We start from the raw sequence: 23,633 nt of genomic DNA, 5'->3' as shown, positions 1-23,633 counted from the left end.
CTGGACCACCTTACTGTCTTCAGGAATTACCTATTTTTTTAATGCATTCTTTTGGAAATCTGGGGTTCATGGGTTCATCTCTCTAAAAGGAGGGTCAGAGAGTACAATTTAATGTGTTGGCTCTTACACTTCAAAGACTAATACCATACTAGAGTTTGGGATTATGGAGTGTGAAAAGATCCCATAAAGACGGAAAAAGGGAATGTCTCTAACTTCTAGGAAAGGACTTCAGTTTAAAACAGCATGCTAGCTATACTGTATAATTTAATCGTAATCATCTTGTTTTTGCTAGTGGATTCCCTACACTCCTTTAGTGAATGCTTGTGGGTATCCAGCATAATAACATTAAATATGAGAGAGGTTCTTTGGGTTGGACATTCTGATGGTCTGCACATAATGGAGTAAAATGGAGAAAGCTGGCTCAAGTGTTAGTTAATTAAGGTTTACAACACATAAAAACGTAGGAGTCCTGGTTTGTTTCTAAATCACCTTGATACCACCTAGTCTTCCCTAGGAAAAACCAACTAAGCATCCAGTTTGATTTCTAGGGTGTGAGAAATAAAGTCCCAGACTTTGGGGGGGGGGGCAGAGAATGGAGAAGAGTTTCTTTTTATTCAAGCAAACTCCCAAGACTTTTGTCTTTTTTATTTTTTTAAGGCAAGTCATCCCTTGGAGAAGATGCAGACCCTACAGGAGATCAACTTTGAGTGAGATTCTGCAACCCACTGTTTAGTCCTGAGGATTTAACATGCCCCTTTCCCTAGGGCCCTTTCAGTTCCTTCCTCAATACACTTCGACTTGAAGCCCATAGCACCAGGTCAACGTTGGTCAAACAGGCGGTCCAAAGGAAGCACACGCTCCCTACATATTCTCTAAGAGACACCAGGCCTCCTCCTCAACAGCCTTCAAGGGCTAGACAAGGCAATGCTTCCTGCTGTTCCATAAAGTTGTCACTATCAGGCCTTCTAGGCGCCCACATTTTCCATTCAATTGTCGATTCTGCTCCGCATCCAATCAGAGACAGCCCCGCCCCCCCGACCCTTTTTCCCTTATCCGTCAAACCCTGGGCCTAGCTCCGGATTGGTGCTCTGGTCGAGAGAAGCCTGACCCCGCCCCTCCCGGGAGGGGTCCGGCGGGTCCGTCGGGAGGGTCTGCACGGCAGCCCTCCTTTAGTCCAGCAGAGGAGGAGGGGGCCCCGGGAGGCGCAAGACCAGGGCCGCGCTGGGGAACACGAGCCAAAAGCCGCGGGAAGAGATGGAAGAGATCTCCAGCTCAGGCCACCCGCAGGACAAGAGTGAGCTGGTGGTCCCTAGGAGTCGAACGTCCAATGCAGCCACCCTCTCTCAGACCCGCACGGCAGCCCCCAACAGGACAGCCAGCATTGGGCAGTGCCAGGGGAGGAGAGACATCTCGCCCCTCCCTCGTGCCCAGTTGGAGACCTTAGCTTCCATCGAGGACGAACGAGAATTCATGCGCGCCTCCCAGGTCAGGGGCAGATACCAGAGAAGGAGTTCCATTCCAGCAGAAGCCTTTGGTCCCAGTGAAGGGGAGGAGGAGCTTATGGAAGAAACCACGGTGGTATGGGCCATCTACCCCAAGTCAGAAGAGCAAGTCAGGAAACTGAAAGAAGCCTGTAAAGATTTACTCCCTTTCCGAGGCTTGGAGGACGAGTTGCTTCTCCAGATCTTTAGTGCTATGTTTGAGAAGAAAGTCCTTCCCCAAGAGCATGTGGTGGAACAGGGAGAAGACGGGGACCACTTCTATGTCATTGAAGACGGGATATTTGACGTTATAGTACAAAACAACAGTCAGCATAATATTATTGGCCAGTATAAGCACATGGGTGCTTTTGGAGAGCTAGCTTTGATGTACTCCTATCCTAGACCTGCTACTATTGTTGCCATCACAGAAGGAAGCCTTTGGGGCCTGGATCGACCAACTTTCCGGACAATCACTGTGACGTTCCAGTTGGAAAAGAAAAAGAAGATTCAAATGCTCCTCTCCAATGTACCGTTTTTCAAATCTTTGGAGGACACAGAGTCAGTGAAAATCCTCGATGTGGTAGAGGAGAACAACTATCAGTCTGGAGAATGCATTTTCCCAAAGGGTCAAACCTCAGACAAGTTTTACATAGTTGAATCAGGTGAAGTCAAAATTGTGGGCGAAAAGCTTGGCAGTAAGGAGGCGGAAATTGTGAGGCATCATGAAGAAGATTTTTTTGGGGAATCAGCTTTGATCAGCAACAAACCTAGAACAACTTCAGCTTATGCAGTAGGCAAAGTCAAATGCATTGTTATGGATGTGCAGGCACTGGAGAGAGTTCTTGGGCCTTATATGGACATTTTGAAGAGAGACATGTCACAGTATGAGGAGTTAATAAAACTGCTTGGTCCCCAAATTGATACAAAAGCCTGAAGTGTGTAGAGGAATAGGCATTTTAATAATACAGAAAATCTGATGGCAATACCACAAATTAGAAACAAATGGACATGAAAGAACATAGGACTTAAGTCCTTTGTCTCCCCCTGCCCCTCCAGAATCATTTGCTTATACCTGGGCTTCCATTGCTGCAGCGTGTACAATAAAGCACAGGACTCCCGAGTTGCCCCAGCGCTAATATTCAGATGTGTTTTGGTGTATTTTTTTAATCACTTGTAATGTTTTCAGTAGTTTTGAGTCTTGGAAAATGCCCATATTGTAACAACATTTTTAGGTGCTTCAGCCCCACTCACCATGTCTGATTCTATCCAGCATACACATTGAGGTTCTTTTTTAATGATTTTCATCTAGAGCTCCCTTATATAGACACTGAGGAGGAGATGAACTGCACACATTTCTCAGAGCGCAAACTTCGCTTTGTCCTATTGGGAGTTGCTTCAACCTATCTAATTCTCTGGCCTTTTAGTTAATAGATTCAGTTTAGAAAGGCCAGTTACTATAGACATTTTAGGCTGCACCTCAACAAAGAAAAAACAGTCGTGTCAGGGCAGCAGCTGGTGGCTCAGTGGATTGAGAACTAGGCGTATAGAGGTAGGTCATGGATTAAAATTTGATCTAAGACACTAGCTGTGTGACTCTGGTAAGTCACTTAATCTTGTTTGCCTCAGGTTCCTTATCTGCAAAGTGATCTGGACAAGTAAATGGCAAACCATTCCAGTATCTTTGCCAAGAAAATCCCAAAGGGGGCCACAGAGTCAGACACAACTGAAAAATGACTGAACAATGGAAAAAAATTTGAAAAACTGTTACTTTAAGATATCTTATGCATCTAAGGTTATTTCTCAGATACTTTTGCCCATAATAGTATTTTGTTTAGAATCATGCCTGTTACAAATTCCTTAAAGCATTTATTTTAATTTTGACTCTATTTTATTTTGGGGGTAGAATATAAATATTGTGTGAAATAAACAACTCATTTCTTTTTGTTTTTCAAAGCTATTAAAGGTTAAGTTCAACAATAATAATTTTGTATCCTGTGGTAGGAATCCAATGGAATTTATAATCTAAATGTAATTGTTTAGGTCAGGCTAGCTGACAGAGAAGGTAAGAGCCTAGATGCAGCTGATGGAACATCATCAATAGCAGTTTTAAAGGGGCTACTTCATTGTTTTGGAACAACCAAGTTGTAATTTCTTACTTGCAATTGAAAGGTTATCTACCAGTGGATAGTAATATACAGCCAACTATCAGACCTATGTTCAAGGATACCTCATTATCTTTTTAAAAGTATGTTCTTAAAATATATATAAAAGAAGGAACACCTAGGTGGCTCAGCGGATAAGAGAGCCAACCCGGGAATGGGAGGTCCATGGTTCACATTTGGCCTCAGATACCCCACTCTTCCAAGCTATGTGATGCTGGGCAAGTCATTTAACCCCAATTGCTTACCCCTTACCACTCTTCTGCCTTGGAACCAATATATGGTATGAATTCAAAGACAGAAGGCAAGAGTTTACGAGCACACACATACATACACACACATGTTTGGAACCATTAGTTAAAACTCAGATAACTTAGTCCAAAGAATATAATTAGAGAATGTAGGAAGGGCCCTCATTAGATTCATGTATTATATTAATGGTGAAGAAAAAAAAAATTAAGGTGCAATCTGGAAAAGCAGCTCATGATCTTCACATCTTTGGAAGTATTTCATCACTGGATATTAAGATTTTTTTTAAACAAAAAAGATGGTATCCACAGGGTTTATATTTTGTTAAAAACAAACCCCCTGCAAATTGCTACCCTTTCAAAATACATGTTAGTAGATTACTTTTCCTTACCAAAAATTAATTTAGAGTCCTCTAACCTTTACAAATTCAAATGATCATTTAATTATTCATACTAATGGGGACCACAGCTAGTAAAATGGTCATTGAAATCACAGATAATCAGGAAAAAAATTAATTTCAGGTCTCCAAACTATAACTGCTAACACCCCCAAACTGATTGGAGTGAAAAGCATTCTTATATGCCCCCACCTACTTTTTGCTCCCAGATCCAAAAAACAACAAAATGCCCCAAATTTGTGGAAGACCTGGGCTTACAGCCCACACTAGTTGTATCAGTTGTGGAGTGGATACTGAATAGAGGATTCTTAGAGAAAACAGCCTGAAAAGAAATTGCGTAGGATAGGTCCAGTTGGTATCACTGGGCAGACTGCAAGGGGGAACATTTGCCTACATTGTATATAATTAGAGGCTTTAAGGTCAGTCAAAGCTGAGCTTGTATTAATTTCACTTTATTATAGGATGTGCAGTAACAGTGACTCATTTTGGAATCCAAATAGGTCTACCTCTGGATTTCTGTAACACCATTATCTTTAAAAATACTGACATGCTCATTCAGTGTGTGTTCAGAAGCAACAATAGCTTGTTTCAGAAATACTTCAACCAGGTAAAAGCTGTTTATCCTCATGTCGAGGAAGTCCCTGACAAATGTTTCATGACGTTTAAAAAGCAATTCCCTGTTGAATAGATCTTGGTTTCTTTAAAAGGTTTCTTTTCTGCCCTTGTAAAGCTAAATCAAAAGTACTTTCCCCCTCACCTGTTTGTCAAGATGCCTTTAATAAAACATTTTTTATAAAAGCATTCATCTTGGAGGATGAGGAGAGTAAGAGAACATTAGCCCAAGGGCTACATTTTAAAGAAAACAGCAGGAAGTTAAAAAAAAAACAACAGCCCTTGGGCTGGACAAAGGTTCTTTCAACTTAACTTCCTCTGTTTTTATGATCCTAATGAGATCTTAATTCTGTCTACAGGAATTTGAAGCTCAAAAACTTTAGGAAGTGAAATTTAAAAACTATTAACCGTATTATAAAAATGTTTTCTTAGAATTTTATCACACCTGGAGTACCTGGATTCCTCCTCTTGCCTTCTCTTTTCAGGGGAATGATCCAATGAGAGAAAGCATTCATCTCTCATGCAGTTAGTTGGTTAAGCTCCTGGCTTATTCCTAGTGAAGTCTGGGGGGGACTTTTGCTTGAGTTCCCATGTGTCTGGGAAAATCACACAATGAACCCATTAGCTCTGTCTTTAGTTGAAACAAGGTCCTTTCCCCAACCAAAAAATAAGCAGCATTTTGCACACCCTCTAATATGTTTCTATTGATAATGCTGGTGGAAAGTTCTCCTAGAGACCTTAGATATACAAAGTAGTTAGAAAAGGATAGCATGGCAACAATTTGCTCTCAAGAGCTTGTGTTCTGAAATTCTTCTGTTTGACCTTTTCTGACAGGAGGTTCTTCAGAACCTTGGGCTCTTGTCGCTTCTTCAGAACACATTTCCCTCCACTAACTGCAAAGCATGTGCCAATTTAAATAGAAGAACTGCTCTTTTGGAGACAGTCCCAGAGGAGTTCTGTGCAGACACAGGGCCACCCCTAACCTTCTTCCCCATCAGAGAACCCTGAAAGATATAACCATTCCCTAACCCTCGACAGCCTTCAAATGTAAGGTGACTGAGTTTTGCCTCACATGGTACTATAGAATTTAATTAAATGGGGGAGGGGGAGATTTCTTCAATTACCTAATTATAGGTTGGAATTTAATATAGCACAATTGCTTCTACTTTTTACATTTCTGAAATATGCTAAATAGTTCCTACAGGGCTCATCACATTTCACCAGTTACATACTGTGGACTGCAGAGCTCTGTCATGGCTTACTCCCATGTGAACCATTTTTTCTTTAAATGTTTATGTTATCAGCATATACCCCACAGATAGGCAGTTTTTCCTAGAGAGCTACATCAGTGCTATTCATTTGGGGAGATGGTCAGGGAAGATGAAGGGAAGTCTCATTGATTGGGGGAAGGAAAGGGAGGAATGACTCCTTAATTCCCAACTCATAGGCCAATGTCTTCACTTGGGAATGCATCCCCCAGGCTGAAGTGATGCTCAAATACTGAGCCTTTATTTTGATTAAAAAATATATAAATATAAATAAATAAACAAATAAATATATATTTTTTATATATTTGTGTGTATATATATATAATATGTGTGTATATATATACATTCTTTCCTAATGTAAAGATTTCCGATAACAGCATAAAACTACCAGTTAATAATAGGGCCCACCACGCAAATTACTGTGGTTTCCAAAAATAAAGCTTCATGGAGGAAAAATCTGCAAGTTACCACTGTGAGGTATACACACTGAGAGAACAGTTCCATCACACCACGGAAATCTGGATGTTCTCTCCCAACTGGCACACTTTTGTTCAGAATACTTGGAAATAATTTTCCCTTTAAACCAAACCATGGCTTTTCCACACCTCGCCATTCTGTCTCCTTCTCCTCCACCAACCTTACAATTAGACACCAAGGGGCCTGTTCCTAAGTTTCTCCTTGCATTTCCAGGGAGCAAGAAGCAGTCGTGTCACCATCTCAGCCCTCTGCCTCAGTGATGCCTGGAATGTGCCTCATTTATAGAATTCCCCTCTTAACAATGAGCCTACAACTGTTCAGATCCTTGAGGGCCTTAACAAGATGTCGGGATGGAAGATCTCAAATCAAATATTCCCAAGGGGTCCACCAGAGGCAAGAATTCTGGAAAACTTAAAAGAAAATTAAATTCTGATGGGCTCTTCTGCTTTTACAAAGGAAGGAACCTAGTTGAGGCAAGCAGAAGCCATTGAAAGAAATTTTTTACTTGCCAATCTCTGTCCTAATTGATATTAACTATACAAGTATGTGCAAAGAACTATCAGAACATTAAGAAATTCCATGGAATAAAGAGCTTTCATGTTTGATTAGCCCCAATCTAACTCTTTTGAGTAAAAACACCTTTGTCATACCTTTGTCATCAGCTGTGAAGAGAGGCTGAAAGACTAGGGCTGGGATATTCAGTTTGGTCCAGGGGATCCCTCCATCTAGTCTGTGGATATGTCAGGGATCCAGTCTCCTGGCAGGCCTTGTAATTCTATGGATCTCTTACCTTCATTCTTTCCTCACAATGGACTGATTTCTTATCCGAAGGCAGAGTTCATGAATCAATTATCGGCTTGCTCATGGTTAAAACTTCTTTGTTAAGGGCTCAGAAGGTTTTTACTTAAGAGAATCAGACAGCGCAATACCTCATTGTGCACACAGGCCAAAGGTCAGTATGAGGGAGAAAATGAGAGAGGAAAGCCAACTAATAACTGGTTGCGAAAGATTTGCTTTAATGGGCACCTCCGAAGAAGCCATCAGAAAGCGAAAGACATAGGAGTCAATAGGTAAAAAAAATGGTCGTATCCCAGAGAAATGCACTGCACAAGTATATAGGTAGTGTCTAAAGCACTACAATCATGGTTTCAGGCATTACATTACCCATTTAATAGTGAAATAGAAATGAGGTTATAGAAATGAGAAAGTAAATAAGATTTAGAAAACTCTTATCTGAATGTCCATCAGTTGGGGAATGGCTGAACAAATTGGGGTACATGTTGGTGATGGAATACTATTGTGCTAGAAGAAAGGATAAGCAGGATGATCTCTCAGAAAAAGCTGGAAAGACCTGCGTGAACTGATGCAGAGTGAAATAAGTAGAACCGGGAGAACGACTGTACACAGTCAAAGCAATACTGGATGATGATTATCTGTGAAAACTTGGCTGCTCTCAGCAGTGCAATGATCTGGGACAATCCTGAAAGACATGATGGGGAAAGCTCTCTACCTCCAGAACTGTTGGAGTGCATAGATTTGGATTAAAGTATTCTCTCTGTCGTGTCAGTGTATTTATAGCTTTATTTTGGGGTTTGGGTTTTGTATGAGTGTGCTCTTCTAAGGACCAATGGAAGTGTGCTTTGCATGATGATAATTTTTAAAAATCAATAAAAGAAAACCCTCACCTGTACAAATGCCTCACAGTCACCAAGAAATCCTACAAGTTTGAGAGCCCCATATGATTTGTAATCATCTGCCAACAAGACTCTAACCATCTTGGTCTTTGCACTCAATACTGTATAAGATCATATTGCCATATTCATGGGGCAAATCCTTGGTAATATTCTATCCATTCAATTCATACTACAATTCTTTCCCTCTTGCCATTTTCTGGTGTCTCAATTCATTTAGAACAAGTGATTTAATTATTTATTTAATTATTCTGGGCCTCAGTTTCCCTCAATTCATAGTCACAAAGAAAGATGGCTGAGCCAGCAATGGACTTTTTTGCCTAGCTCTTCCTCCAAGAAACAAAAAAGCCACTTTAGTCAGTTGGCTATGTATGAAGCCTTCTGAAGGGAGGAGTATACTTAGTAGGAATTCATTTAAAATAGAAGTCTCTCTGTTGCTACTTTTTTTTTCTGTTTTCCTTACTACAGTAGTTACTGCCAGACCTCCATCTCCCCAGGTTCAAAGGTAACAGACTCTTAGGATGTTAGATAGAAAGTAGCTTTTATTATCCGAAGACATATATCTAAAATCACAACTTTGGGAACACAGGAAATGACTGGATAAGGAAATTGCTTTTAGTATTATCATGTTTTTCTTGCATGAACTCAAGTGAAAGTCTTTATTTTAAAGCTTTATAAGTAGCCCACAGTTTCCCATAGGATCTTTCTTTGGGAACTTGAAAAGAAAAAATAAAATGTTTAAAACTGCAAGAATCACTAGTTAATCAAAACTGAACCGGCATCGTTCCTGAGGAAGTGGCCTGCTGGCAAAAGGAAGGGAAAACAGATAGCTTTCTCTTGTCTCTTCTGATTTGAGGAAGACAGACACTTCAAAGCTCAGAAAAAGGTTCTCTGTGATCTCCCCAAGGAGGCTCTCAGCAAAGGTCCCTCCTGAGATTTCAAAAGGCCACAGCCCTCATGAAGCATCACTCCAACAAAAACCCCTTGGAATATGAGCCACCTATCAGGCTTGAGTAAATAGGGAAATTCAGCAATTATCACTCCAAAGGAGTTGAGAAATGAGTAGGCATGTGGTTTGACTTTGGGCAGCCAAAAATAAAACTGTTTGGTTTCACTTGGGGGTATGCTGATCACAGTTGCAAAAAAGATTCATAGAGCCCTTGGGATCAACAAGACCTTGAGGTGGCATTTCTTTTTTTCCTTTCCTTATTTTAAAACTTTTACCCTCTGCAGAAGAGAGTGAAGGGCTAAGCATTTGGGGTCAAGTGACTTGCCAGGGGCAAAGAGTTAGGAATTATCTGAGGCCAGATTGAACCCAGGACATCCCACCGCCAGGCCTGGCTTTCTATCCACCTACCTGCCCTGATGTATCATTTCTTTAGTCCATTTTACATCCATTTTGTGTTAAAAAATATTCATCTTTCTGGCTAGCTACTTTTAAAGACTTCTAGAGAAGGAAATTTTCTATTCCTTCCATAGTCTTTATTTCTTATATTTAACAAAAATCCATGATGTCAATTCAAGAAGCACTTAACTCTATTTCTATAATGTAGGGGAAAGAGAATTAGTCTTAGGTCCAGTCTCTGACATTCTGGTTGGTTGATCCTGGGCAAGTTATTTAACCTTTCAGTGACCCAGGATTCTCTAACGTCATACATAAACTGTATAGAGGAAAGGGCACTGGCTTTGGACTCAGAGGATCTGGGTTTAAATCTTGCTTTTGTCACTTGCTACCTGAATGATCTTGGGAACATCATTAACCTCTCTAGGTCTCATATTCCTCCTCTACAAATAGAAGGAATTGGACTAGACAGCTTCTGAGGACCTGTCCAAACCTAGTTCTATCATCCTAAATTGCAAAACTGTTATTAATTTGCATTAACAGAGGGCATTTTTCTTCCTGGGAATTTCTTACGGTGCTGGAGTCACAGATTCCGAGTTCTTTTGCCCATATCGCCACCCTCTCACCCCTAAAAAGATGCACCAGATACTTTGCTAGGCTCTGGAGACATTTGTTAAAAAAGAGCCTGTTTCTGCCCTTTTGGAAAGTCCGTTCTACTGGAAGTTTTTATGTCTACTACAAAGATACATTGTCAGAATCAAAGGAAATTGTATCATGGCCACAGCTACCTCTCTTCCACTCAAAAGCCCCTCTCTTTATTCCTGCCTGGAACCTCTTGCCCTTCTTACTCAATATCTTTTCCTTCATGGAGTAGCCCCCCATGGGCCTTCCAGCCCATGGCTGTATTACTCAATCCTGATGTCATCCCACCCTTAGGTTTCTTCAGATGCCAGATCCAGGCTGAAGCAGGATATTGTTTTTCCCCTAGAGTTCTGCCCCAAGCCTGAAATGTTCTTTGCTGTTCCACCTCCCTTGTGTGCATGTGTGTGCGTGTACACATGCACACACACAGACATATACAAACACACATGCCCTCCAGAGTTAGTCATCTTGCTTTCTATCCAGCCTCTCCTGTAGAACTGCTTATCTCACAAGCAAATAATCCCCAGTAATAACAGTGATGGATCTGATCTCTGAGAAGCCCAGAGTGTTTACAGAACCAAAAAGTATAAAGAAGCTAGTAATAATAGCTAACTTTTACATATTACCTACCATGTACTAGGCACTGTGCTAAGCATTTTACAAATATCTGTGAGGTAGGTGTTATTATTATCCCCATTTTATGGATAAGGAAACTGAGGCAGATAGAGGTTAAGTGATTTGCCCAAGGACAATTGGTCAGTCAATAAATATTTAAGGCAACGTGCTAAGCACTTGGGGTACACAAAGAGACAGAAGAGAGTCCCTGTCCTCAAGGATCTCACAATCTAATGGAAGAGACAACAAGCAAACAAATATATACAAATAATGTACAGGAAAAATTAAGAGGACAGGCATTAGAATTAAGAGGAGCTATGAAAGTCTACCTGTAGAAAATACAATTTTAGTTGGAACTTAAAGGAAGCCTTTAGGCAGAGCTGAGGAGGGAGAGCATTCCAGGGACAGTCTGAGAATATGCCTGGAGTTGAGAGATGGAGTGTCTTATTTAGAGAACTGCAAAGAGGTTACACAGCTAGTAAGTATGTGAGGCTGGATTTGAACTCAGGTTTTCCTGACTCCAGGTCTAGTATTCTCTTCACTTTAACACTTAACTGCCTCTGCATAGGTGAGAGGAATATGATGCTCAAAGTGAATGTCCTCAAGAGGGGATTCTGGGAGCAGCTCAAAGCCACACCATTGGATGCACTACATTATCTGAAGATGAGGAGACCTTCAAGGTGAGTTGAAGATGATAGAGGCTGAAGATGGAGCTGTCATATTTGCATTGCTGACTCTTAGATCTTTTTAATCCTTCCCAACACCTCCTTATTCTCTAATTTCTGTGTTAGCTGCTAAAGAGACAATGGGGTGAGGGTGGAGATTTCCAAGAGACACATCTTAGTTGGCTTTGAACTCCAGAGTTCAAATCACTTGACCAGTATTATTTCACTTATGTTCACAATAGCTGCAGGGGCTAGTGTGGGGCAGACGCCTTTGGTTCCATCTTATAGAAAATGAAAATTGATGGTACTGAATGACAAGACTTGTCTGAATAAATTGCTGTATCAAATCAAATCAAGTTCCAACTACATTTTGATTCTCTTGGTTGGTATGGTATTTTCTAAGGGCCTTTGGAACTTTGGATTGGGGCAGAGAAGCAAGGCTACTTTAATCAGTTTCTTTTGGATTTGTCTTGGGAAAGTTGATGGGGCAGTTCTATGGAAATTCCCAGAATCAGTTTCTCACCTAACACAAAAACTCTGGAACCAGGGTCTTATGAGTAAGCAACCATTTCCTTATCCTCTCACGGATTCATCATTTGTTTCTCAAACTCCCTAGTTGTCTCTTTTAGTCCCTGGATTCCTGAGGCCATGGATGTTGGGGTGTGGCAGAAGCCCTTATGTTCCCAGTGAAGTCATTTGGGTGTATGAATTTGGATTCTATTTCTTTTTCTGAACAGCCTAGACCTCTGGGACTACAGCTCTTCCAGAGGACCCTAGGAGGCAAACCCCCTCCACAGAGAAGTCTATATAAAATAACAAACTTGATCATTATACTGGTCTTGTTACTTTATAGCCACATGTAACAGTAAATTTTTAATTTTTTTACATTTCTGATATGCAGTAATAGGAAGAATCCTAGTTGAGATGAATATATTCTTTAGGATATTTCTTGCCATACTTTAATAAAAAGAATAAAATATTATAAGCACTGAGAAAAAATGATCTTTGGAGATTACCTTCATCTAGGTAGGCAATAGGGTTCTTTCAAGGGAAATACTACCATAGCTTCTTCCTCAGTGGTTCTTCTTAGGCTGATAACTAAACTATCTTTAAACCTGTTAAATATTCATTTTATTTAGAGATTTGGGTTCTAAGTTCTTGTAAGCAAACATGTACAGAAATGGTCATCCGTATACAACAAATATATTAATCAAGAATTTGATGGGCCTTGTGTGCCATGAAAATGGTCATCTGATCATTTCATCCTTTTCTCTGAGATCTCTTCCAAAATGTATTTTGAGCTTTGAAAATCTTTCATCCAAAAGTTCTCCAAGTTCTCCTCCTTCCTTATTTCCAGGATTCCTAAAATAGCCCCTCTTCCATGACTAATCAAAAGAGATTAGTAAAAGAGAACTCCTTAGTTCCATTCTGCCTAAACTCCCAACTTTTCCATACTTGCATATCACAGTTTATTTGTTTTGTATGTATCTTATTAAGTTAATCAGTTTCTGTTTGTCTCAATTTCCGCAACTATAAAAAGGGGATAATAATAGCATCTACCTCTTAGGGTTGTTGTTAGAATTAAATGAAATATTTGCCTTTTTAAAAAATGAACTTTACCATCTGTCTTGGAATTGATAATAAGTATCAATTCCAAAGCAGAAGAGTGGTAAGATCTAAGCAATTAGGTTAAGTGACTTGCCCAGAGTCACATATCTAGGAAGTGTCTTGAGGCCAGATTTGAACTTAGGGCCTCCCACCTCTAGATCTGGCTCTCTACCCTCTGAACAACCTAGCCACCCCCAAAATGTGATATTTGTAAAGCACTTAGCACAGTGCCTAGTAGAAACTTAACTACTTATTCCCTTCTCTTCTCTTCCCTAAGAAGTATCCTTGAGAACAAAAAGTTTCATTTTTAAAACTGATATTTGTATCCCTAGGAATGTAGATATGTATATAGTAAGTGCTTATTAAACGATTTTTGGTTGACTGGTTGCTATTCCATGAACATATTTTGGTCTGGACATAGCTTTATACATTTACGATCTGCTTAGTATTGGTTAGTATTAGCATTAGTATTGGTCATTCATTGAAGAGCAAGAACTGTGAGAGAAGATTCACAATTTTGTGAGTTTTAAAATAAATGTTTAGTATTATGGCATTTGAAAATAGCTTTTAAAAATCACAATGGAGTAGAGAACTTTATGACAACATGGCTTCTATAATGCAGATTTAGATGTATTACAGGTTCTCAGTTCTGCCCTACAATATCCCCCTTGGCGCAATTCAGAGTAGATCCAATCAAGATCTTTTAAACATAACCATGGCATAAAGCAGAAGAGTAGTAAAAACCAGTCATTCCCCGAGTATCTCCTACAATTAGTTCAATGTTAGGCTAGGCACTGTACTACCATGGAGGATACTGTCTCCCCAATATCCCCCACCAAAAAGAAAAGTGTAAGACGTAGGTCCTAATCATGGGACTTGGTGGCAGAAGTCCTACTTTTAACTCACCTATAAAATACTGTCTACCTTGCAAGCTTTCTTGGAGTTGGTGAGAAGCAGATAAAGATATGTGTGAAACTGCTTTGAAAGCCAGAACACTGCATACATGTACATAGATGTATTATTATGACAACTGAGCCACAAGTCTTTTTTTCTACCACCAGTGTTATATCAGGGCTCCAGTCCATTCCTTCCATGCTGGCAGTCTGATTTCTGCCAATATTAATCTACAGGAGGATAGAGTTTTTCTGGCTGCTGTTTTCTTTACTTCCCACAAGATGTTGGCCTCTTTCAAAATCTTGGGATCAAGTCATTGACTCAGTTTGCCTAAGTGGGTAATATAGCCCTTGAACAAAGGCTAAACTAAATAATAGGGGATTCCGTCATTCCCTTGGATAGTTGCCTCAGTGCTCTCTCTGAGGCCAATCATTAAAACCATGGGGTCTGAAATGGATGACACTGTGGGTGTCTGAACTGCACAAAACTGCAACCCTACAATCATGCATTCTACACGGTGGCTTGGATGTCCTTAGCTTTTTCTGATGCATGGATAATAAATCCAATGGGAAAAACAGATTCCTTGAGGTAGTACAGCCTTGTTAGTAACTTCATGCTCCAACAAATGACCCTGCCTTGGGTGTCCATGGGCCACAAGACTGTAGTTCCTATCCCTCAATGCAAAGCTCTAGTTGGTATTAGGAACTAGTACACAAAGGCCAAGAGAACCTGATTCCATACTTCCTCTACTGATATATGGCCCTGGGTTACTGCAAAGTCCTCTTATCCTTGTACTAAACACTTGTCTAGTTTAGAAATGGAATGGTTTCATGGTCTCTCTGTCTCTGTCTCTTTCTCTAATTTCTTCTTCAGTGGAGCTTTGGAGTCTCTGGAGACATATGAGCTGTGCCCATGGGAATTTACACATCCTTGGCATAATTTGAAAAAACAAAACCAAACCCTGCAGTTGCTACCCATTGGACAGTCTGGAGATCAATTCTCAAGCTTCTACTCTGGTCTCAGTCTCAAGAAATCCAAGAAGCATGAAAAAAGGTCAGATTTGATGTCTGGGGTGTGGAAATCCTTGATTTAAATTCTAGATCTAGATATCACCAGGAGAAGTTACTCCACTAACAGTTTCCAAAGAGAAGCCTGGTGGTCTTGACCAAAGCATCTCCTATATCAATTGCCTAATTCACAGGGTCCTGCCTCAACAGCAAGTGACTCTGCAGGATGGAACATCTTGATCAAGAGCTGGCAGAGTTAAGCCTGGACACTTGAAGTTTTAACCTGGGCCCCCTTATCTCCCCTTCTGTTTTGGGAAACTTCTTGACTGGATTTGGTATAATATGTATGATAGCTAACTTAAAAACAACAACAACAAAACTCCCCTTCATATCTCCCCATCAATGGGCTTTTCCTGATCCAAGACAAGAATTCTACAACTGGAAGGTACTTTAGAAGGTTTCTGGTCTAGGATAGGACCTCAGGGCCACTGGCCATCAAAGATCCCCAAAGTACCTCTAGAAACCCCATATCCTCAAGATCTAGGATTTCTAGGGCTGGTTCAGTTGTTTAGGACTGCCAATAATAAACTAGAGGAATTCTAGATTTAGAGATGGGAAAAATAAACAACCTTAAAGGCCATTTAATTTAACATTCTAATTTTACAGATAAGGAAACTGAAGCCCATAAAGGCCAAGATCACACAGGTCATGACTACCATGTTTTAATGAACTAAGGAAACTGTTCACAACCTGCCTAGTGCCAGGATAGCTCCAAAAGGTCTCCCAATGGAGGGCAGAGTTTCTGAAGGAAGGGACAATACTGGTCGGCTCGTGATATGTGTGCCTAGTCTCATAAAACTCCCACTAATGAGAAGCAGCTTATTGGCTTTCTATCCCTCGTGGTCGTTTGTCCTCATCCTCTCATTTGAGGATGAATTTTTGCCAAGTTATCAGCCCTCTGCCCCAGAGAGCCAGCTGTGGGTTAAGTGTATAGACCACTGGGAGTTCTGTTCCTAGATTCTTCAGGGAAAGAAGTTGGGGCCTACTTATTGAGAGGCTTCTGGCCCTTTGCATAGTGGTGGAGGCAGGAAGGATGCTGGTGGGTTGATGGCTATATGTCTTAGGATCATAGATACAGGGCTAGAAGGAACCTCACAGATCCTTTAGATCAAACTTTTCACTTTATAGTTGAGGAAATGAGGCCCCAAAGAGTTGAATGACTTGCCCAAATTCATTGGTAATAAATGACAGAGGCAGAATTTGAATCCAGACTTGGTGACTCCAAATCAAGTACTCTTTCTATGTTACTAAGCAGTTTGTGAGAATAGTGTTTATTTGTAGGGTCTTCTGTGATTGGTTGGTATCATACTCTGGAGAGGAAAAAATGGCATGGGTACTCCCTACCCTGGATCAAATACAGGAACTCCCCTCACCCCTCCAAATTTTCCAGAAGCTGCTTCCTTCTAGCACATAGAGGGCTGATTAAATCATATACCACAGTCCACTTCCCAAACCTAACCCAGGAATCCTATCTTAAGAAAACCCTAAATCTTTTTACTTCTGCTCCTTGGGCCCTCTAGAGAACTTGAACCTCATGTGTTGGGTAGGAAAGAGCCTAAAGAATGAGCATTAAAAGACATGAATAAAAATTTATAAAGCACTTTAAGATTCACAAGATGTATTACATATGCCATTTCATTTTGGGCTCATACAACTACATGAGGTAGGTGCTATTATTCTTCCTGTTTTTATAGATGAGGAAGTTGAGAGAGAGAGAGAGAGAGAGAGAGAGAGAGAGACAGAGGGAGGGAGGGAGGGAGAGAGAGAGAGAGAGAGAGGGAGAGGGAGGGAGGGAGGGAGAGAGAGAGAGGGAGGGAGAGAGAGAGGAAGGAAGGGAGGGAGAGAGAGAGGAGGAAAGAGAGGGAGGGAGAGAGAGAGAAAGGGAGGGAGGAAGAGAGAGAGAAAGGGAGGGAGGGAGAGAGAGAGAGGAGAGAGAGAGAGAGAGAGAGAGAGAGAGAGAGAGAGAGAGAGAGAGAGAGAGAGAGAGAGAGAGAGAGAGAGAGAGAGAGAGAGAGAGAGTTTAAGTGATTGATTAGGGTCCCAATGCTAATAAGTGTCTGAGGCAGTGATAGCCCCAGGTATCCCGACCCCACATATCCATTGGGCTGACTAGTTGCTAGCACCCTTGATTTTACCCTTTTAACCAAAGCTAGGCACTTCTGGGAAAGAATGAGGCAGGGAAGAGAGACTAGATATGTGGACTGGCCACACTCCATCTGAAAAATCCCTTCAGTGAGAAATGAGCCCCTACCAGGGAAGTTTCTAGCTGTTCCATTAGGTTTTATGTTCCTCTGGCATGTCCTAAGGCCAGGATCACAAATATTAAACTGTCCTATGTTACCTGCTGCCTAAACACTTGAGTCTTTCCAGTTCTGGAGTGAACTCCAGAATTTGCAGACTGGGTTTTTCTTACTAATCTTCTTCCTAAACCCCAAGCATCATTTATTTGATTTAGGAACCTGATACTCGAGCAGGTGAATACAATCTTACCCTAGGAGGCAGTAGCCTATGCCAGTGTAACATAACCTATGTCCTTCTCTGGGCAGGGCAGATGGATTCCCACCCTCACCAGGCTAACCCCCCTTTATTTCTGTTAAGGAGCCAGGAGCTCTTCTTATTTCAGTCCCTGGGGAGAAAGTACTATATTCTCCATACAAAGCCTAGACTTGCTTGTGGGGTGGATTTGATGGTGTTGTTGGGGTTGGTGTGGGGGAAAGATGTTGAAATGAGAGTGGTAGAAGATAGTACAAGTTCCGAAGTATTGGGGCACTGCTGACACTAAGGGTTTTAGTGGCCTGTGGATAAGATGTTCATTGGGATTGGGGAAAGATACTGAGGGAGAAGGGGTGGAGGAAGATGGTATAGTGAAGAAAGATTCTTAACTTCATTCAGGGATTGAGGAAGCCAGGAGAAAGACTGAGCCCACACAGGCCCTGGTTTTCTTTGATACACGTTATCACTAGGCAGCTCTTATGTGGATTTGGAATATGTGGAGATAGAGAGTGGTATATGTGAATCTCCCTTGGTACTTTCCCCTTCTTTTCACAGCACCTGGTGGCAAGAAATAGGGGCCTATAGTCTCTCCTGAAACAGGAGACCCTAGTGATTTTCCTAAATTGAACAATTCTGTTTGGCAAATTTCTCACTCCATTGCCCCAATAACCCCCCCCCATTCTCCCAACCAATCACCAGAATGACAGAGCAATTCAAAGTTCTTTTCTTACCACCCTAGCCTACAAGATCCTGAGTAAGGGACAAAGCCCTTGGGGCTTTACAGTTGGGAACTGACAGCAGCCAGGCTGAGGGTTCCAGCACTCCAAATAACCTTCAGGGGGAGGGGTGGGCTCTGCAGAATTGGAGCCAGAAGATGGCATTCCTATGTTCTTAACCATTTTATCCTTTCAACCTTGCTTATTGCTTCCCTCTAACCCCTGTGTCTTTGTGTGCAAAGCTTGCAGGCAATTGATTCCTAATGAGAAGCCACCACTGCTACGTCTACAGAAACACTAGGGAAAAGAAGAATCTGCTTCTAACAGGGGGTGCTGACATGGTCCCTTCAGAAAATGAGAGGAAGCTTGAGCTGGGCAGGATTCCTCGGTTTAGGCAAGGGGAGATGGCAGCAGGGTCAGCAGCAGCAGCAACAACAATCACAAACCCCTTCTGCATTGCCACGTTTAATTTACAACCTGTCTATTTCTCTAATAAGCTAGATCAGATGGTAGGCTAAGCAAGGCTGTGTGTGGGGTTCTGATGAGAAGAGAAAGGAGGGTATAGAGCAGTATTGGGAAAATAATCAGCCTCTTTAGCTAGGTCACTGGGATTTCCCAATCCTTCCTCTGAAGTCCAGGTTCCAGATCAGTTTCAGGATTTCCCAGCTGAAAGGTACTTTTGCTGCCTCCCATCTTTATTCATTTTTTAACATCACTTTTATAAAACAGCTGCAGTCCCATCCCACCTTCTCTCTCATCAGACTTCTTCACACGGAATTCGAGGGACACACTGGACCAGTCCTTTCCCCAAATCATCCTAGTGGAGATGAGCCCCTTCCCTTGTTCCCCCCACCTCCCCAGGGCTGGAAGCCTCTGAGGACTCTAGCATCTGCCACTTGTTCATAAATTCAAATGCAAAGCCCGCCCTCTGGTAGGTTCCACCTTTTCTCTCTCTCTCCCTCCCCACCATGTCCTTCTTTCCCTAGATGCAGACCCCTGGATTAGCATGTACGGAGCTTACCCAGGAGCAACATCCATGCAGGGTGCTTTTCATTGCTTCCACCATCCCATACCCTGAATGCACGGAAGCTTTGGCCTCATGAAAGCATTGGTCAGTGCTCTTCCTTCCCCCTTTCCTAACCTCAGCCCCCTCATTCACAGAGTGCACACATTTCCACAAAGATTGAAGTTCATTCAAGTTTCGCTATTGTTTCAGCTTTACCCTGGTCTCCTGGGGTGGGGTGGGGGTCCTGGGAGTGGGGGGGGAGTGCGGAATTGAAATCCAGTCCTCATCCTCATCCCAATACCTCCCGCCCATCAGCCCCCATCCAAATCCCTCCCCTCAAATGGCTGGGGGGGGGGGCGCAGGAAGCTTCCAACAGCTCTGACTAATCTCTCTGTCAGAGAAAGGGAGGGCTGCCAAGAGACCCTCCTTCTTGCAGACCCCACACCCATCACCCAAAGCAGCGCTGCTAAGCCCAGCTAGAAAGAGCAGCTTCCAGGCAGTCTCTCTGGCTTTCAAGGCACCACGTTGCTTCTGGGGTGTGACTGGAAAGGGGGGCGAGGGATGAGGTCAAAGGTGCGCTTACCTGTTGGGGAAATGCACGGTCTTGATCGGTCTCCCTGACCTGGCCACAGGCATGTGCAGCATTTTCCTACTGGCTAGCTAGCTCTCCTCTGGGGAAACAGCCGTCCTGCTTTCTGGACTAACTCCACCCGCCTTTCCCTGTACCCTCCTGAGACACCCAGAAAAAAGCATCAGCAGTGGCCCATGTGGAGGAAGAGAAACCAGAATCCTCTCTCTCTGTCTCTCTCTCTCTCTGTCTCTCTCTCTCTCTCTCTCTCTCTCTCTCCCTCTCTCTCTCTCCCTCTCTTCCTCTCTTCCTCTTCTCTTCACCACTCCGGCTCAGTACTTAAAGCTACAGCTGTACTTAAAGCTACAGAGCTTCATTTCCCTGACAGTGACTTCTGTCCCAGGCACGGGCGAGTGCAGGCTGGGAGCTGGCTCTTTAACACCCAGAGCAGGTAGACAAAGAACTACTGCTGCATCTCCTATTCAGAACCGTTCTCCGGGTAGGGTGGTGCGGATCAGGGGCTCCAGGCTCTGACCTCTACCTGGCTCCCGGCAGGACTTAACCCCTGCTTGGCCAGGAAGTATGCATGACCTTGCTTTTTCTCAGCCATGCCTTTGGGGGGGGGGAGGGAGGCGCATTTCCAGCCTTCCTGGGTTTGCTGCTGATGCACCAGGACAACCTGGCTTCATCTCCCCATGCTCTGTGCTAAAGTTTCCTGGTGAGCAGAATGCAAAGGGTCAGCCTCTTCCTGGCCTCTTTTTTTCTTGTGAAGTGATGACCCAGAAGATGTGAGCAGTAAATGTTTCGAAAGAATGCCTGAGAAAGAAGAATCGAGGGAGGCTTTGGAAACTTGAAACACCAAGCCCTAGTTAGCTGGACTGGGTTTTTAAATACCTTGTGTAATGTGAAGTAGTTAGGTGCATAGAGCACTGGGCCTGGAGTCGGAAAGATTCCTTTTCCTGAATTCAAATCTGGTCTCAAATACTTCCTAGCTGGGTGTCCTTGGGCAAGTCACTTAACCCTGACTGCTTCAGTTTCCTTATTTATAAAAGGAGCTGGAGAAGGAAATGACAAACTACTGCAGTACCTTTGCCAAGAAAACCCCAAATGGACTTATGAAGAGTCAGAAACAACTAAATAGCAACAACAAAGTGGGAGGTAGGAGGGATAGAAAGATGAAGACCTGGCCAGCAAAAAGATAGCAAGATCTTTCACATTAACGTATTTACGGTTGTATTTTGGGGTTTGGGTTGTGTATGAGTGTGCTCTTACAACAATGACCGACCTGGCAGCTTATTTTGCAAGACAATACATGTATGGCCCAGTTCAAATTGCTTACCATCTCCCAATGGGAAGAGGGAAGGAGGCGGTTTGGCTTTTTTTGGGAAATGTGTGTTGAAAATTATTATTACATGTAATTGGGAAAATAAAATATCATTGAATAAAAAAGATAGCAAGAACCAAACTGATCATACAACTTGGAGAACAAGGGTGGGTGGTGGAAGGAATAATAGCTAACGTTTATACAGTGGGTTGACAAAGCATTTTACATACATTATTCCCCTGAAACCTCAAAACAACTTTGTAAAATAAGCACTAAAGTCATCCTGTTTTACCAAAATGGAAACTGAGGCTGGGGAGGAGTGGCAGTGTTCAAATGACCATTTCACATTTACAGAAGTAGTAAGTTCCAGAGTTAAGATATGAACAAGGTGGTTCGTCCCAGGACACACAGGAACAAGCTACAGAGGTGGCATTTGAACCAAGGTCTTCTGACTTCAGAGCTCCTGTTCTTTATATTCTGCTGTCTGGTCTACTCAGGGGTGAGCTCATTTAGCTTTTTAGCGGCAATTTTTCAGGTGGAGGAATCACATGATCCTCTTAGAATCCTTATGGAGATATGGCCAGATATGGCTTTCTAAGACCAGTCATTTGATTCTTGACATTCAGCTGATCTCTTAGCAGCTAGGTACTGGACAAAGTTCTGGTCCTGGAAGCAGGAAGACCTGAATTTGAATGGAGCCTCAGACACTTACTAGCTGTGTGACCTTTAGCAAGTCACTTAACTTTTGTTTGCCTCAGTTTCCTCAACTGTAAAAAGGGGATAATGACACTACCCACCCTGTAGGGTGATTGGGAGGATCAAATGAGATAATATTTGTAAAAACTAAGGGTGCAGGTAGGTACTATAGAAATACTTATTCCTTTACCTTTCCTACCCCTCTGATCACTGCTTTAGCATAATGAAACAAGGCATTAGGGGTAGAAAAACCCAGCCAGGGGAACTCCCATCTGGGGTTCTGTGGGCAGGATCTTTTGCTTTTGGAGTTAATCAAACTGTTTAAATAAATGTCCATGGGGAAGGCTGGATGGATGTGTTTTGTAATGTCTAAGGGGGGGGGGGTCCAGATTCCTCTCTCAGAAGTCGGTGCCATTCAGGCAAACCTACCTGCCTGCCTATAACCACTGCCTTCCTTGCCATGTCCAGGTAGAAACTTTTTACCTTCTAAACTGTGTCCTGGCATTTGAGAGGTAAGGGGAAAAAAAATCTAAGAAAACGACCAGGCAAGACATTTCTCTGTATTTCCTCATCTCTAAAATGAAAGACCAGGACTCAAGGACCTTTCCTCTAAAGACCCCCAAAGCCCTAAATCCCACAGTCTTATAGTCTATGACATCCTGAGTATATCGATTCTGAACAGACTCAAAAAAGTGTGGGATAATGGGAAGAATGTTTGATTTGGGCTCAGAAGTCCCGAGTTCAAATCCCAGCTCTAACAGTACTGGCTGTGTAAACCTGGACAAATCATTAACTTCTGAGTTTTAGCTCTGTCATCTCCTTGGGAGGAAAGTGTGGTATAGTTGAAAGAACACTTATCCTGTCAAATGCGATAGACTATGCTACTAGCAGCAATACAATGATCCAGGACAATCCTGGGGGACTTATGACAAAGAATGCTATCCACATCCGGAGAAAGAACTGTGGGAGTAGAAACACAGGTGAAAACATCTGATCACTTGTTTATTTGGGGATGCATTTGGGGGTTTGGGTATATATATATATATATATATAAAGATTATTCACTTACAAGAATGAATAATATGAAAATGTTTTGCATAATAAATGCACGTATATCCCAGATTGAATTGCTTGTCAACTCTAGAAGGAGGGAGGGAAGAAGAGAGGGAGACAACATGAATCCTATAACTTTGGAAAACTTATGTGGGAATTTTTAATTAAAATAAAATAAAGATAAAACATTAAAAAAAAGAGAATACTGATCCTGGAGTTGGTGGATTTGGGTTCATGTCCTAATTTTGATATTTACTAGCTGTATGACCTTGAACAAGTCATTTAGGACCCTTTCAGTCTTAGATCTGTGATCATTTTGGACACACAGTTCTCATCTGAAAATGATTATACTTGTACTACGCATCTCAGAGTTATTGTAGAGAAAACACTGTGTCAACCATAAAGCATGATGTAAGTTGGAGTTAATAATAATGTTTCTATTTCTAGTATTCTTAGGAGAAAGACTCACAGTCTTGAATAGGGAGTCAGAGAGCCAGAATCTGGGCTTGAGGGGAGATGGGTGGGTGGTACTGTCTGGGGATTCCAAGACAGCATTTTGCCTTTTCTCACTCAGGGACTCAGGGATGGGGTTAACTGTGTTTCTGGGCTA

General features: G+C 42.1%; 1 protein-coding gene across 12 annotated transcripts in view; it reads right to left on the bottom strand.

Annotated features, from left to right (window-relative positions):
• Nucleotides 1-23,633, bottom strand: part of NAV1 (neuron navigator 1) — a 369,462-nt gene that overhangs the window by 65,377 nt on the left and 280,452 nt on the right. For 2 of the 12 annotated variants that reach the window (XM_056815727.1, XM_056815728.1), the window contains exon 1: nucleotides 19,966-20,439. The exons of 9 other annotated variants lie outside the window; for them this stretch is intronic. In XM_056815727.1, the coding sequence (XP_056671705.1) occupies nucleotides 19,966-20,027 (62 nt within the window). In that variant the 5' untranslated portion in view covers nucleotides 20,028-20,439. Of the gene's footprint in view, nucleotides 1-19,965; nucleotides 20,442-23,633 lie in introns of those variants that run through there. One more of the 12 variants, XM_056815726.1, reaches the window with a different exon arrangement.

This window comes from Monodelphis domestica, chromosome 2 (genome assembly GCF_027887165.1).
Source record: "Monodelphis domestica isolate mMonDom1 chromosome 2, mMonDom1.pri, whole genome shotgun sequence".
NCBI classification, from domain to species: domain Eukaryota; kingdom Metazoa; phylum Chordata; class Mammalia; order Didelphimorphia; family Didelphidae; genus Monodelphis; species Monodelphis domestica.
This window is presented reverse-complemented; position numbering and strand designations above follow the sequence as displayed.